General features: G+C 61.5%; 1 protein-coding gene across 3 annotated transcripts in view; it reads right to left on the minus strand.

The window, feature by feature from the left end:
* BOP1 (BOP1 ribosomal biogenesis factor) overlaps positions 1 to 15,536 on the minus strand; it is a 93,548-nt gene that overhangs the window by 20,082 nt on the left and 57,930 nt on the right. For all 3 annotated transcript variants that reach the window (XM_032693202.1, XM_032693210.1, XM_032693206.1), the window contains exons 4-11: positions 11,795 to 11,949; positions 9,703 to 9,820; positions 9,490 to 9,591; positions 8,725 to 8,937; positions 7,513 to 7,674; positions 6,686 to 6,766; positions 5,569 to 5,638; positions 898 to 1,030 (exon numbers count right to left, since the gene is read on the minus strand). In XM_032693202.1, the coding sequence (XP_032549093.1) occupies positions 898 to 1,030; positions 5,569 to 5,638; positions 6,686 to 6,766; positions 7,513 to 7,674; positions 8,725 to 8,937; positions 9,490 to 9,591; positions 9,703 to 9,820; positions 11,795 to 11,949 (1,034 nt within the window). The remainder of the gene's footprint in view (positions 1 to 897; positions 1,031 to 5,568; positions 5,639 to 6,685; positions 6,767 to 7,512; positions 7,675 to 8,724; positions 8,938 to 9,489; positions 9,592 to 9,702; positions 9,821 to 11,794; positions 11,950 to 15,536) is intronic.

Genomic DNA, 15,536 nt, shown 5'->3' on the forward strand with positions numbered 1-15,536 from the left:
AACCTGGAGGATACGGGGGCTCATCCCAGCCTGGAATTCCCAGGGAGGATACTGGGGAAAGGGGAGGGAGTTTATCATTCCAGGGAAGGATATTGGGGAAGAGGGGGGAGTTTATCATTCCCAGGGAGGATATTTGGGAAAGGGGGGGGAGAGTTTGTCATTCCCAGGGAGGATACTGGGGAAAGGGGGGGGGAGTTTATCATTCCCAGGGATGGATATTGGGGAAAGAGGGGGAGTTTATCATTCCTGGGGAGGATACTGGGGAAAGAGGGGGAGTTTATCATTCCTGGGAGGATATTGGGAAAGGGGAGGGAGTTTATTATTCCTGGGAGGATATTGGGAAAGGGGAGGGAGTTTATCATTCCCAGGGGCAGATACTGGGGAAAGGGGAGGGAGTTTATCATTCCCAGGGAGGATATTGGGGAAAGAGGGGGAGAGTTTATCATTCCTGGGAGGATATTGGGAAAAGGGAAAGGAGTTTATCATTCCTGGGAAGGATATTGGGAAAGAGGGGGAGAGTTTATTATTCCAGGGATGGATATTGGGAAAGGGCGGGGGGGGGGGGAGTTTATCATTCCAGGGGAGGATATTTGGGAAAGAGGAAGGTTTATCATTCCTGGGGAGGATATTGGGAAAGGGGGGGAGTTTATCATTCCAGGGATGGATACTGGGGAAAGGGGGGAGTTTATCATTCCCAGGGACAATGGTGGGGGATGAGTGGTCCCTCCCAAGAGGAACAAGGGCCACCAACGGAGCGGGAAGAGGTGGCTTTGCTCCCCCCCAGCGTGGCCAGGATGGGGGGATCACCAGCTTTGGGGCCGGGTGGGCTCCGGGAGAGGGATCCGGGAGCTCCCAGCGGGAAGGGAGGACGGGAAGGGGCCGCTCCGGGACACTCACACGGCCACGGCCACCAGGCAGAGGGTGGGGTTGGGGTTCCAGGCCACGCTCTTCACCGCGGAGCCCACGGGCAGCGTCCTCAGGCAGCGGGCGGTGCTCACCTCCCAGAACCGCAGGGAGCCGTCGTCAGAGCCTGAGGGACAGGGGCGGGAGCGGGGTGGGAACGGGGCGGGAGCGGGGCGGGAACGGGGTGGGAACGGGATGGGAACGGGGTGGGAGTGGGGTGGGATTGGGATGGGATTGGGGTGGGAGCGGGGTGGGAGCGGGATGGGATCGGTATAGGATTGGGATGGGATGGGGATGGGATCGGGGTGGGATCGGGATGGGAACGGGATGGGATCAGGGTGGGATCAGGATGGGATCAGGATGGGATCAGGATGGGATCAGGATGGGATCGGGGTGGGATTGGGATGGGATCAGGGTGGGATCAGGACAGGATCGGGATGGGATCGGGGTGGGATCAGGATGGGATTGGGACAGGAACAGAATGGGATTGGGATGGGATCGGGATGGCATTGGGATCAGGGTGGGATCAGGACAGGATCAGGACGGGATTGGGATGGGATTGGGACAGGATTGGGATGGGATCGGGATCAGGATGGGATCAGGATGGGATCGGGATGGGATTGGGGTGGGATCGGGATGGGATCGGGATGGGATTGGGGTGGGATCGGGATGGGGTCGGGATGGGATAGGGATGGGAGCGGGATGGGATCGGTACAGGATTGGGATGGGATCGGGTTGAGATCGGGATGGGATGGGGATGGGATCAGGGTGGGATCGGGATGGGAACGGGATGGGATCAGGGTGGGATCAGGATGGGATCAGGATGGGATTGGGGTGGGATTGGGATGGGATCAGGGTGGGATCAGGACAGGATCGGGATGGGATTAGGATGGGATCCATATGGGATTAGGATGGGATCCGGATGGGATCAGGATGGGAACGGGAGGGGAACGGGAGGGGATTGGGGTGGGATCGGGGTGGGATCCGGACAGGATCGGGAGGGGTTTGGGGTGGGATTGGGACGGGATCGGGAGGGGTTTGGGGTGGGATGGGGGTGGGATGGGGGTGGGATTGGGATGGGATCGGGAGGGGATTGGGATGGGATCGGAGTGGGATCAGGATGGGATCGGGATGGGATTGGGATGGGATCGGGACGAGATCGGGACAGGATTGAGATGGGATCGGGACGGGATCGGGACAGGATCCGGATGGGATCGGGATGGGATTGGGACGGGATCGAGATGGGATCGAGATGGGATGGGGATGGGATTGGGACGGGATCAGGATGGGATCGGGATGGGATCGGGGTGGGATCAGGATAGGATCGGGATGGGATCGGGATGGGATCGGGACGGGATTGGGAGGGGATTGGGGTGGGATCAGGATGGGATCAGGACAGGAACAGAATGTGATTGGGATGGGATCGGGATGGCATTGGGATGGGATCAGGGTGGGATCGGGACAGGATCAGGACGGGATTGGGATGGGATTGGGACAGGATTGGGATGGGATCGGGATCAGGATGGGATCAGGATGGGATCGGGATGGGATTGGGGTGGGATCGGGATGGGATCGGGATGGGGTCGGGATGGGAACGGGGTGGGATAGGGATGGGATCGGGATGGGATCAGGATGGGAACGGGATGGGATCAGGATGGGATCAGGGTGGGATCGGGAGGGGATCAGGATGGGATCAGGATGGGATCGGGATGGGATCAGGACAGGATTGGGAGGGGATCAGGATGGGATCGGATCGGGATGGGATTGGGATGGGATTGGGATGGGATTGGGATGGGATTTGGAGGGGATCGGGATGGGATCGGGATGGGATCAGGGTGGGATCAGGATGGGATCAGGGTGGGATCGGGACGGGATTGGGATGGGATTGGGATGGGATGGGGATGGCACCTGAGATTCCCTGGCATCCACAATTTCCCAGTGTCCACAATCCCCTGGCACCCCATGACTCCTTGGTGGACACAATTCCCTGGCACCCACAATTCCCTGGCACCCACAATTCCCTGGTGCCTGTGATTCCCCAGTTTCCACAATTCCCTGGCACCCACAATTCCCTGATGCCCACGATTCCCCAGGTTCCACAATTCCCTGGCACCCACAATTCCCCAGTGTCCATGATTCTCTGACATCTGTGATTCCCTGGTGTCCAGGATTCCCTGGCACCCTGGGATTCTGTGGCACCCCGGGATTCTGTGGCACCCCATGACTCCCTGGAGCCCACAGTTCCCTGGCACCCTGGGATTCCCCAGCGCCCACAATTCTCCAAATTCCACAGTGCCCCAGTGCCCACAATTCCCTGGTATCCATGATTCCCTGGAATCTGCGATTCCCTGGCATCCACAATTCCCCAGTGTCCACAATTCCCTGGAACCCACGATTCCCTGGTGTCCACAATTCCCTGATGTCCCCCATTCCCTGGCACCCCGAGATTCCCTGATGTCCACAATTCCCTGGCACCAGCAATTCCCCGGAGCCTGTGATTCCCCAGCGCCCACGATTCCCTGGCACCTGCAATTCCCTGGCACCTGCAATTCCCTGGCACCCCGTGATTCCCTGACACCTGTGATTCCCCAGTGTCCACAATTCCCTGGCACCCATGATTCCCCGATGTCCATAATTCCCCAGTGTCCACAATTCCCTGGCGCCCACAATTCCCTGACACCCACGATTCCCTGGTACCCACAATTCCCTGATGCCCATGATTCCCCAGGTTCCACAATTCCCTGGCACCCACAATTCCCTGGCACTCACAATTCCCTGGTGCCTGTGATTCCCCGGGTTCCACAATTCCCTGGCACCCACAATTCCCTGATGCCCACGATTCCCCAGGTTCCACGATTCCCTGGTGCCCGTGATTCCCCCGTGTCCACAATTCCCTGGCACCCACAATTCCCTGGCACCCACAATTCCCCGGCACCCACAGTTCCCTGGTGCCCATGATTCCCCAGGTTCCACAACTCCCCGGCACCCACCATTCCCTGGCGCCCGTGATTCCCAAGATTCCATAAATCCCCTGGCAACTTTTCCAGCCCCGTTGGGAGCTGGGACGTGCCTGGGGGGCCTTGGCCCCAGGAACAACCCCCAAGCCCCCTCCCAGCCCCATTCCCGGGAATGCTGCTCCTGGGAATGCTGCTCCTGGGAATGCTGCTCCCGGGGCAGTGGCAGGAGTTATTTTTACTGCCTGAGCTCAGCCTCTTTCCCTGCCCAGGGCCAGGAATTCCGTGTGGAGCGGGATGAGATGGGATGGGATGGGATGGGGTGGGATGGGATGGGATGGGATGGGATGGGATGGGATGGGATGGGATGGGGTGGGATGGGGTGGGATGGGATGGGATGGGACGGGACGGGACGGGACGGGACGGGATGGGATGGGATGGGATGGGATGGGATGGGATGGGATGGGATGGGATGGGATGGGGTGGGATGGGATGGGATGGGATGGGATGGGACAGGACGGCCGCCTCCCAGGGTTGTTCCCAATCCCGGCCTCCTCCCGCTCCCGGCTCCCGCCTCTCTTTCCCCAGGAACACACCAGGAACACACCAGCTCCTGGCTGCTGGAAAAACCCCGGGATGCCACGTGCCAACCCCCAAAGGCCAGGGATGTGCTCCCGGGGTCCCGCTGGAGGAGGGGGTGGCAGGATCCACGGAACATCCCCCCGGCTTCCACCTGTGCCAGGACCAGGTCCAGGCTACTGGCGCCCCGTGGGATGCCCGATGCTGGGATGCAGGGATGCAGGGACGCAGGGATGTAGGGATGCAGGGACACAGGGATGCAGGGATCCAGGGATGCAGGGACACAGGGATGCAGGGATGCAGGGATCCAGGGATGCAGGGACACAGGGATGCAGGGACACAAGGATGCAGGGATTCAGGGATGAAGGGATGCAGGGATACAGAGACACAGGGACGCAGGGACACAAGGATGCAGGGATTCAGGGATGAAGGGATGCAGGGATGCAGGGATACAGGGACGCAGGAACACAGGGATGCAGGGATGCAGAGACACAGGGATGCAGGGATGCAGGGACACAGGAACGCAGGGAGACAAGGATGCAGGGATTCAGGGATGAAGGGATGCAGGGACACAGAGATGCAGGGATCCAGGAATGCAGGGGTGCAGGGATGCAGGGACACAGGGATGCAGGGACACAGGGATGCAGGGACACAGGGACGCAGGGATGAAGGGATGCTGGGATGCAGGGACACAGGGATGCAGGGACACAGGGATGCAGGGACACAAGGATGCAGGGATTCAGGGATGAAGGGATGCAGGGATGCAGGGATACAGGGACGCAGGAACACAGGGGTGCAGGGATGCAGAGACACAGGGATGCAGGGACACAGGGATGCAGGGATGCAGGGATGCAGGGATGAAGGGATGAAGGGATGCAGGAACACAGGGATGCAGGGATGCAGAGACACAGGGATGCAGGGATACAGGGATGCAGGGATGCAGGGATGCCTGATGCAGGGATCCAGGGATGCAGGAATCCAGGGATTCAGGGATGCAGGGACACAGGGATGCAGGGACACAGGAACGCAGGGATGCAGGGATGCCTGATGCAGGGATGCAGGGATGCAGGAATCCAGGGATTCAGGGATGCAGGGATGCAGGAATCCAGGGATTCAGGGACGTAGCCCTTACCTGACACCAACCACTGCCCGCTGGGGGAGATGCCGAGGCAGCGCACGAGGCTCGAGTGCCCACGGTAGATCTGGGGGGAGGGAGGGAGGGAGGGAGAGAGGGGGTGAGGGTCCCACAGAGCCCGGAAAGGGAGAGACCCCCCCCCCTCTGCAGGGCCTGCCCAGCACTGCCCCAGGATCCTCGGGAAGGGAGAGGGGATCCAGGAGGAATTGTGGCCAGGGCCAGCCCTGCCCGTGTCCCCAAGTGCCACCTCCCCAGGGATGCTCCATCACCCCCCCTGGGATGGGGATCCAGGGCTGGGCAGCCCTTCCCAGGAGGGGTTTTCCCAATATCCCAAATAAACCTCCCCTGGCACAGTTTGGGGCCGTTTCCTCTTGTCCTGTCCCTTGTTCTCTGGGAAAATATCCTGGATCCCTCCCCCCTGGTGACACCTCCTGTCCCCCTGGAATTCCCCACGAAGGCTGAGCCCACCCCAGCTCCCTCAGGAGTTCTCCAGACCCTTCCCAGCTCCATTCCCATCCCTGGACACGCTCCAGTCCCTCCATGTCCTGCACTGGGGACCCCAAACCTGCCCCAGGCTTGGAGGTGCCCCAGCAGTGCCAGCACAGGAGGGGATCCCATCCCTGAGGATCCATCCCTGAGGATCCATCCCTGAGGATCCATCCCTCAGGGATGCAGGTCCCCCCCAGGGAGAGAGACACAGAATTATGGAATGGTTTGGGAGGGAAAAATCCCCCCCCTGAGCCCACCAGGTTCACCCAGCCCTGCCCGTGTCCCCAAGTGCCACCTCCCCAGGGATGCTCCATCCCCCCAGGGATGGGGATCCAGGGCTGAGCAGCCCTTCCCAGGAGGAATTTTTCCCAATATCCCAAATAAACCTCCCCTGGCACAGCTTGAGGCCGTTTCCCCTCGTCCCTGTCCCTGTTCCCTGGGAGCAGAGCCCGATCCCACCTGGATGCACCCTCATGTGCCCCTGGAATATTCCCTGAGTCCCCTTTTCCCCAGGCTGAGCCCACCCCCTTCCCAGCTCCGTTCCCTTCCCTGCACACGCTCCAGGACTGGTTTGGGCACAGTTCCCACCACGGGCACCCCCCAAACCCCTCTCCCATCCCCTCACCAGGGCCTGGGTGGTCGGGAAGGGCTGCAGATCCCGTGGCTTCGGCAGTTTGGGGATCAGATCCTCGGGATCCACGTTGACCTGCGGGAGGGAGGGGATGAGGTAGGGGATGAGGGAGGGGATCCTCATCCCACCTGGATCTTTCCACCCCCGTCACCCACCCGGGTTTCCCACCCTCCTCATCCCACCAGGATCTTTCCACCCCCCTCATCCCACCCGGGTTTCCCACCCTCCTCATCCCAACAGGATCTTTCCACCCTCCTCATCCCACCAGGGCTTTCCCACCCCCCTCATCCCACCAGGGTTTTCCCAGCCTCCTCATCCCAACAGGATCTTTCCACCCTCCTCATCCCAACAGGGCTTTCCCACACCCCTCATCCCACCAGGATCTTTCCACCCCCCTCATCCCACCAGGGCTTTCCCATCCCCCTCATCCCACCAGGATCTTTCCACCCTCCTCATCCCAACAGGATCTTTCCATCCTCCTCATCCCACCAGGATCTTTCCATCCTCCTCATCCCACCAGGGCTTTCCCACCCCCCTCATCCCACCAGGATCTTTCCACCCCCGTCACCCACCCAATTTCCCACCCTCCTCATCCCACCAGGATCTTTCCACCCCCCTCATCCCACCAGGATCTTTCCACCCCCCTCATCCCACCAGGATCTTTCCACCCTCCTCATCCCACCAGGATCTTTCCCGCCGCGTCTCCGGCCCCGCATCCCGGCGGGAAGCTCCGGGACAGAGCGGGATCTCGGGACAGCACCGGGCTGAGACATTCCCAGGTGCCCCGGGGTGGGGAGTGCCGGGGCTGGGGGGTCCCTCACCCGCATCTTCCTCTGCCGAGGGCACAGGTAGAGGTCGAGGCAGCGCTCGAAGCGCTCGTGGATGAAGCGGGGGTAGGCGGGCACGGCCCGCAGGCACCGGTGCTGCCGCGGCACGAAGTTCAGCCGCCGCTCTGACGGCTCCTGCTGCTCCCAGGCCAACCTCTGCGGGGTGGGGGACACGGGCAGGGCGTGGCAGGACCCCCCCGTCACGCCCCACACCCCCACCCCGAGCCCAGGAAGAGCCGTCCTGGAGGTTCTCACTGTCTGGCACCGCTCGGCCCACGGGCGCTTCTCCGCCCTCCTCAGCCCATCAAGTTTTCCCACTCTCCTCATCCTACCAGGATTTTACCACCCCCCCTCATCCCACCAGGGCTTTCCCACTCTCCTCATCCCAACAGGTTCTCCCGCCCTCCTCATCCCACCAGGATCTTTCCACCCTCCTCATTCCACCAGGTTCTCCCACCCTCCTCATTCCACCAGGATCTTTCCATCCTCCTCATCCCACCAGGATCTTTCCACCCCCCTCATCCACCCGGGTTTCCCACCCTCCTCATCCCAACAGGAACTTTCCATCCCCCTCATCCCAACAGGATCTTTCCACCCCCCTCATCCCACCAGGGCTTTCCCACTCTCCTCATCCCAACAGGTTCTCCCGCCCTCCTCATCCCACCAGGATCTTTCCACCCCCATCATCCATCTGGGTTTCCCACCCTCCTCATCCCAACAGGATCTTTCCACCCTCCTCATCCCAACAGGATCTTTCCATCCTCCTCATCCCAACAGGGTCTTTCCACCCTCCTCATTCCACCAGGGCTTTCCCACCCTCCTCATCCCACCAGGATCTTTCCACCCCCCTCATCCCACCAGGTTCTCCCACCCTCCTCATCCCATCAGGGCCACCCCGACCCCTGGGATGCGGCCCCAAGTTTCTTTTTAACTCAAGGGGCTGAGTCATGGAATCATGGAATGGGTTGGGATGGATATTAAGGATCACCCGTTCCCACCCCCTGCCGTGGGCAGGGACACCTCCCACTATCCCAGGCTGCTCCAACGTGGCCTTGGACACCTCTAGGGATGGGAAAACACCTTGGCTTCGACTTCCCCTGCGAGGTCCCACCTCCCACCCGCGCCGTGTCCCAACGCCCACGGAGCTTCCCGAATTCCCAGCCCCTTTCCCAGCGGCTCCCGGGGGCTGCAGGGCCCCCCCCTCACCTCCTCCTCGCTGAGCAGGTACTCGGGGGGGGGGTTGTAGGACTCCTCGTGCCCCGGTAGCCTCAGCTTGGGGGCCGGGACGTGCATCTTGTGGCGGCCCAGGATGGAGTTGGGGTCCTCGTGGGCCCACAGGTCGTAGTAGGTGGGGGTGTCGTCCCGGGGCTTGCGGGGTTTGATCCAGCCCATCTTGATGGCGTGGACCAGCTTGGACACCTGGGGGGGCACGGGGGGGGGGTCAGCGGGTCCAGGAGCAACGTGGGATCGGGAATGAGGAGGAGGAGGGAGGGATGTGGGGATGGAAACGGCGCCGCTGGGCTCAGGATTGGGGGAGCAGGACTCTCTGTGGGATTGGGAATGAGGAGGAGGAGGGAGGGATGTGGGGATGGAAATGGTGCCACTGGGCACAGGATGGGGGAGCAGGACCCTCCGTGGGATTGGGAATGAGGAGGGTGGGATGCAGGGATGGAAACGGCGCCACTAGGCACAGGATTGGGGGAGCAGGACCCTCTGTGGGATCAGGAACGAGGAGGAGGGAGGGATGTGGGGATGGAAACGGTGCCACTGGGCACAGGATTGGGGGAGCAGGACCCTCTGTGGGATTGGGAATGAGGAGGAGGGTGGGATGCGGGGATGGAAGCAGCACCGCTGGGCACAGGATTAGGGGAGCAGGACCCTCTGTGGGATTGGGAATGAGGAGGAGGGAGGGATGTGGGGATGGAAACGGCACCGCTGGGCACGGGATGGGGGAGCAGGACCCTCCCTCACCTTCTCCTTCTCGATGAGGGAGGGGATGAAGCTCCTCTTGTCCGCGGGGCGGTTGGTCACCGGGTGGATCATGACCTCGTGGGTGAAGAAGTCCACGGCCGGCTGGGGGGACACACGGAGCGGTGAGGGAGGGAGGGAGGGAGGGAGGGAAGGGGCAGCCAGGATGACCCCCTTCCCCACCCCCGGGGGCAGGGGGAGCAGCCACGGCCTCACCTCGTAGGGGTCGAAGTTGACGTCCCCAAACTGCCCCTTCTGCAGGCGCTGCACCAGCTCCACCTGCTCGTCCGTCAGCTTCACGTCCGCCCCCGTCATCCTGTCCTGCACCGTCCTCCTGCGGGAACGGGAACGGGAATGGGAACGGGAATGGGAGGGTGAGGGGGGTGAGGCAGGGACTGTCCTGCACCAGGGACTGTCTGTCCTGCACCAGGGACTGTCCTGCACCGTCCTCCTGGTGGGAATGGCACAGGGAGGGTCAGGAGGGTGAGGCAGGGACTGTCCTCCACCAGGGACTGTCTGTCCTACACCAGGGACTGTCCTGCACCGTCCTCCTGCGGGAACGGGAATGGGAACGGGAATGGGAACGGGAATGGGAGGGTGAGGGGGGTGAGGTAGGGACTGTCCTGCACCAGGGGCTGTCTGTCCTGCACCAGGGACTGTCCTGCACCATCCTCCTGGTGGGAATGGCACAGGGAGGGTCAGGAGGGTGAGGCAGGGACTGTCCTCCACCAGGGACTGTCTGTCCTGCACCATGGACTGTCCTGCACCATCCACCTGCAGGAACGGGAATGGGAATGGGAACGGGAACGGGAATGGGAATGGCACGGGGAGGGTCAGGAGGGTGAGGCAGGGACTGTCCTGAACCAAGGACTGTCCTGCACTGTCCTCCTGTGGGAACGGGAATGGGAATGGGAACGGGAATGGGAATGGGAACGGGAATGGGAATGGCAGGGTAAGGGTGAGGAGGGTGAGGCAGGGGCTGTCCTGCACCAGGGACTGTCCTGCACCGTCCTCCTGCGGGAATGGGAACGGGAACAGGAATGGGAATGGTCTGGGGAGGGTCAAGAGGGTGAGGCAGGGACTGTCCTGAACCAAGAATTGTCCTGCACCGTCCTCCTGCGGGAATGGGAATGGAAACAGGAATGGGAATGGCACGGGGAGGGTCAGGAGGGTGAGGCAGGGGCTGTCCTGCACCAGGGACTGTCCTGCACCGTCCTCCTGCGGGAATGGGAATGGGAACAGGAATGGGAACAGGAATGGGAACGGGAACAGGAATGGGAACGGGAATGGGAATGGGAATGGGAACGGGAACGAGAATGGGAACGAGAACAGGAACGGGAATGGCATGGGGAAAGTCAGAAGGGTGAGGCAGGGACAGTTCTGCACCAAGGACTGTCCTGCACCATCCTCCTGCGGGAACGGGAATAGGAATGGGAATGAGAACGGGAACAGACACGGCACGGGGAGGGTCAGGAGGGTAAGTCAAGGACAGTCCTGCACTGTGGGAATGGCATGGGGAGGGTGAGGCAGGGACTGTCCTGCACCAGGGACTGTCCTGCACTATCCTCCTGTGGGAACGGGAATGGGAATGAGAACGGGAACAGGAATGGGAATGGCATGGGGAGGGTCAGGAGGGTGAGGCAGGGACTGTCCTGAACCAGGGACTGTCCTGTACCCAGGACTGTCCTGCTCCATCCTCCTGGCAGGAACAGCACAGGGAAGGTGAGGCAGGGATGAGATGGAAGGTCCGTGCTGGGTGGGACCCCCCTCGCTCTCCCAGAGTCCGTGGAGTCACACCAGGAGAACCTGGGGGTCTCTGTGGAGTCACACCAGGAGAACCTGGAGGTCTCCGTGGAGTCACACCAGGAGAACCTGGAGGTCTCTGTGGAGTCACACCAGGAGAACCTGGGGGTCTCTGTGGAGTCACACCAGGAGAACCTGGGGGTCTCTGTGGAGTCACACCAGGAGAACCTGGGAGTCTCTGTGGAGTCACACCAGGAGAACCTGGAGGTCTCTGTGGAGTCACACCAGGAGAACCTCAGGGGTCTCCGTGGAGTCACACCAGGAGAACCTGGGGGTCTCCAGACAACACTCCAGGGAACCAGGGGAGGGTTTCAAGCCCTGGTGTGGACGCACATCCCACCTGGGAGAGGGTGTCCCACCGGCCTTCGTGGAACGGTTTGGGGCGGGAGGGACTTGGGGATCATTCAGTGCCAACCCCCTGCCGTGGGCAGGGACACCTCCCGCTGTCCCAGGGCGCTCCAAGCCCCGTCCAGCCTGGCCTTGGACACCTCCCCAAGGTTCTCACCAGTAGTCAGGGTTCTCCATCTTCTCCAGGAACATGTCCAGCTCGTCCTTGTTCCGGATGGGTTTGTAGATCTTCTTGCCATCCAGGTTGTAGCCGATGTGTGGGAAGTCCTGGTACCACTCCATGGGGATGTTTCCCACCGTGTTACGGATGTCCTGGAGGGGAGCAGAGGGGAGAGGTGTCAGGGAGACCTTGGAGCCCCTTCCAGGGCCTGAAGGGGCTCCAGGAGAGCTGGAGAGGGACAGGGGACAAGGGATGGAAGGACAGGACACAGAGAATGGCTTCCCAGGGTTAGATGGGATATTGGGAAGGGATTTTTCCCTGGGAGGGTGGTGAGATCCTGGTATGGGTTGCCCAGAGCAGCTGTGGCTGCCCCATCCCTGGAATTGCTCTGCCTGTGCCCTGTGGCTCCAAACCCTCCTGGTGGGGGCAGAGCAAAGAGCTGGATGAACGGGAATGGTTCAGGAGCAGGGGGACAGGGGCTGGTGGCAGGGGCTGCCCCTCGGGATGAGGAGAAAGGGACGTCTCACCCCAGTAATGGGATCCATGTCCCACCTCAGCAGTTGGATCCATGTCCCCACAGCAGTGGGATTCACATCCTGCTCCATCAGTGGAGCAGATCCCATCAACAGTGGGATCCACATCCCCTCAACAGTGGGATCCACATCCCCTCAACAGTGGGATCCACATCCCCTCAACAGTGGGATCCACATCCCCTCAACAGTGGGATCCACATCCCCTCAACAGTGGGATCCACATCCCCTCATCAGTGGGATCCACATCCACTCAACAGCAGGATCCACATCCCCACATCAGTGGGATCCACATCCCCTCATCAGTGGGATCCACATCCCCTCAACAGCAGGATCCACATCCTCACATCAGTGGGATCCACATCCTCACATCAGTGGGATCCACATCCCTACAGCAGCAGGATCCACATCCCCACATCAGTGGGATCCACATCCCCTCATCAGTGGGATCCACATCCCCTCAACAGCAGGATCCACATCCCCACATCAGGGGGATCCAAATCTCCTCAACAGCAGGATCCACATCCCCACATCAGTGGGATCCACATCCCCTCAACAGTGGGATCCACATCCCCACATCAGTGGGATCCACATCCCCTCATCAGTGGGATCCACATCCTCACAACAGTGGGATCCACATCTCCTCAACAGCAGGATCCACATCCCCTCATCAGTGGGATCCACATCCCCACATCAGTGGGATCCACATCCCCTCATCAGTGGGATCCACATCCTCTCATCAGTGGGATCCACATCCCCACATCAGTGGGATCCACATCCCCACATCAGTGGGATCCACATCCCCTCAACAGTGGGATCCACATCCCCACATCAGTGGGATCCACATCCCCACATCAGTGGGATCCACATCCCCTCATCAGTGGGATCCACATCCCCTCATCAGTGGGATCCACATCCTCTCATCAGTGGGATCCACATCTCCACATCAGTGGGATCCACATCCCTACAGCAGCAGGATCCACATCCCCACATCAGTGGGATCCACATCCCCACATCAGTGGGATCCACATCCCCTCATCAATGGGATCCACATCCCCTCATCAGTGGGATCCACATCCCCTCATCAGTGGGATCCACATCCCCTCAACAGTGGGATCCACATCCTCACAACAGTGGGATCCACATCCCCTCAACAGTGGGATCCACATCCCCTCAACAGCAGGATCCACATCCCCACATCAGTGGGATCCACATCCCTACAGCAGCAGGATCCACATCCCTACAGCAGCAGGATCCACATCCCTACAGCAGCAGGATCCACATCCCCACATCAGTGGGACCCACATCCCTACAGCAGCAGGATCCACATCCCCTCCACAGCAGGATCCACACCCTCACATCAGTGGGACCCACATTCCCTCAGAGGGATCCACATCCCCTCGTCAGTGAGATCCACATCCGCACAACAGTGGGATCCACATCCCCACAACAGTGGGATCCACATCCCCTCAGCAGTTGGATCCACATCCCCACATTAGTGGGATCCACATCCCCTCAACAGCAGGATCCACATCCTCACAACAGTGGGATCCACATCCCCTCATCAGTGGGATCCACATCCCCTCATCAGGATGCACATCCCCACATCAGTGGGATCCACATCCCCACAACAGTGGGATCCGCTTCTCCTCAGCCATGGATCCACATCCCCACATCAGTGGGATCCACATCCCCACATCAGTGGGATCCACATCCCCTCAGCAGGACCCACATCCCCACATCAGCGAGTTCCCCCCCCCCCCGCCGGTGCAGAGCCGGGATCAATCCCTGCCGTGCCGGGATCAATCGCTGCCGTGCCGGGATCAATCGCTGCCGTGTCGGGATCAATCCCTGCCATGTCGGGATCAATCGCTGCCGTGTCGGGATCAATCCCTGCCGTGTCGGGATCAATCCCTGCCGTGTCGGGATCAATCCCTGCCGTGCCGGGATCAATCCCTGCCGTGTCGGGATCAATCCCTGCCGTGCCGGGATCAATCGCTGCCGTGTCGGGATCAATCCCTGCCGTGCCGGGATCAATCGCTGCCGTGCTGCGTTCCCCGGGCAGTTCCCGCTCCAACGGCTCCGGCTCCAGCGGCTCCCGCATCCCCCTCCCCGCATCCCCCTCGCCGCCCCCGCGGTCACAGCTCGCCCGGCGCTGCCGTCACTCAGCCGCGCGTCTGGAAGTTGTTCTTGGATGGGCCCTGGGCATTCCTAGACGCACATTCCTGGCAGCCGGAGAGCCCCGTAGGAAAGATTCTTCCCTTGAAAATATCCGGTCCACGTGGAGGGGAAAAGGGGACGGGGCAAGCGCGGCTCTCCCGCCCCCATCCCGGCGTTCCCGGGGCGCTGGGGATCCCTGGGATCCCGGCACGGGGACAGCTCCGGAGCCCCCCCCGAGGTGACCGCAGCCCTGATCCAGCAGCCCCTGGGGGGAGGGTCCTCTGCGCCCCCGGCAGTGCTTCCCAGAGGAGCGGGATCCCAGAGGGTCCGGCACAAACCCCCGGGAACTCCGCGGAGCCCGGAGTCAGGAATGTCATCCCAAGCGCCCCACGCTCTGCAGGGCTGTCAGCAGGGAGGGGGGATCTGAAGATGGGGAGAGGCAGGATCCAAAGGGATCAGGAGAACCTTGGAGCAGGGAACGGGGGTGAGTCCTCCCCACTCCACAGGCCAGTCCAGGTCCTAAAGCAGGGGACGGATCACAGCGAGGAATTCCAGGATTGGCCCCCCTGGGAGAAGGCTCCTACCCCAGGCTCTGCTGCCCTGCCAGGGCTGGGAAGTGATGCCCAAAGTGGGGACATCCTGGAAGCTCTCCGGGAAGCAGGGGAAGCTGCAGAGTCAGGGGCTGGGAGGCTGCTCCAGCCCCAAATCCCTATTTCAGAATTCCCGAGCCACTGCCGGGTCCGGAGCTCTGGCCCGACCCAGGGCTGAGGGTCACCGGCCCAGGGACCTGCTCCCCATCCCGGGGTGAGCCCGAAGAGCTCCGGAGGATCCAGACGGATGTGGCTCTGCCCAGGAAGGAGAGCGGGGAGAGCGCCCGGGAACGGCAGCGGGATGGAAGGTGCTGGAGAAAAGCGGGATCATTAGCGGAGCTAAACGAAAGCAGATGCTCCGGGAGCCGGGGCTTCCAAAGCACACACGGAGAGCGCCCGGCCCGGCGAGGGGATGACAGTGGGCTGGATTTCGGAAGCTGCTGAGACATGGATTAACTG

Source organism: Chiroxiphia lanceolata, chromosome 1 (assembly GCF_009829145.1).
Source record: "Chiroxiphia lanceolata isolate bChiLan1 chromosome 1, bChiLan1.pri, whole genome shotgun sequence".
NCBI classification, from domain to species: Eukaryota; Metazoa; Chordata; class Aves; order Passeriformes; family Pipridae; genus Chiroxiphia; species Chiroxiphia lanceolata.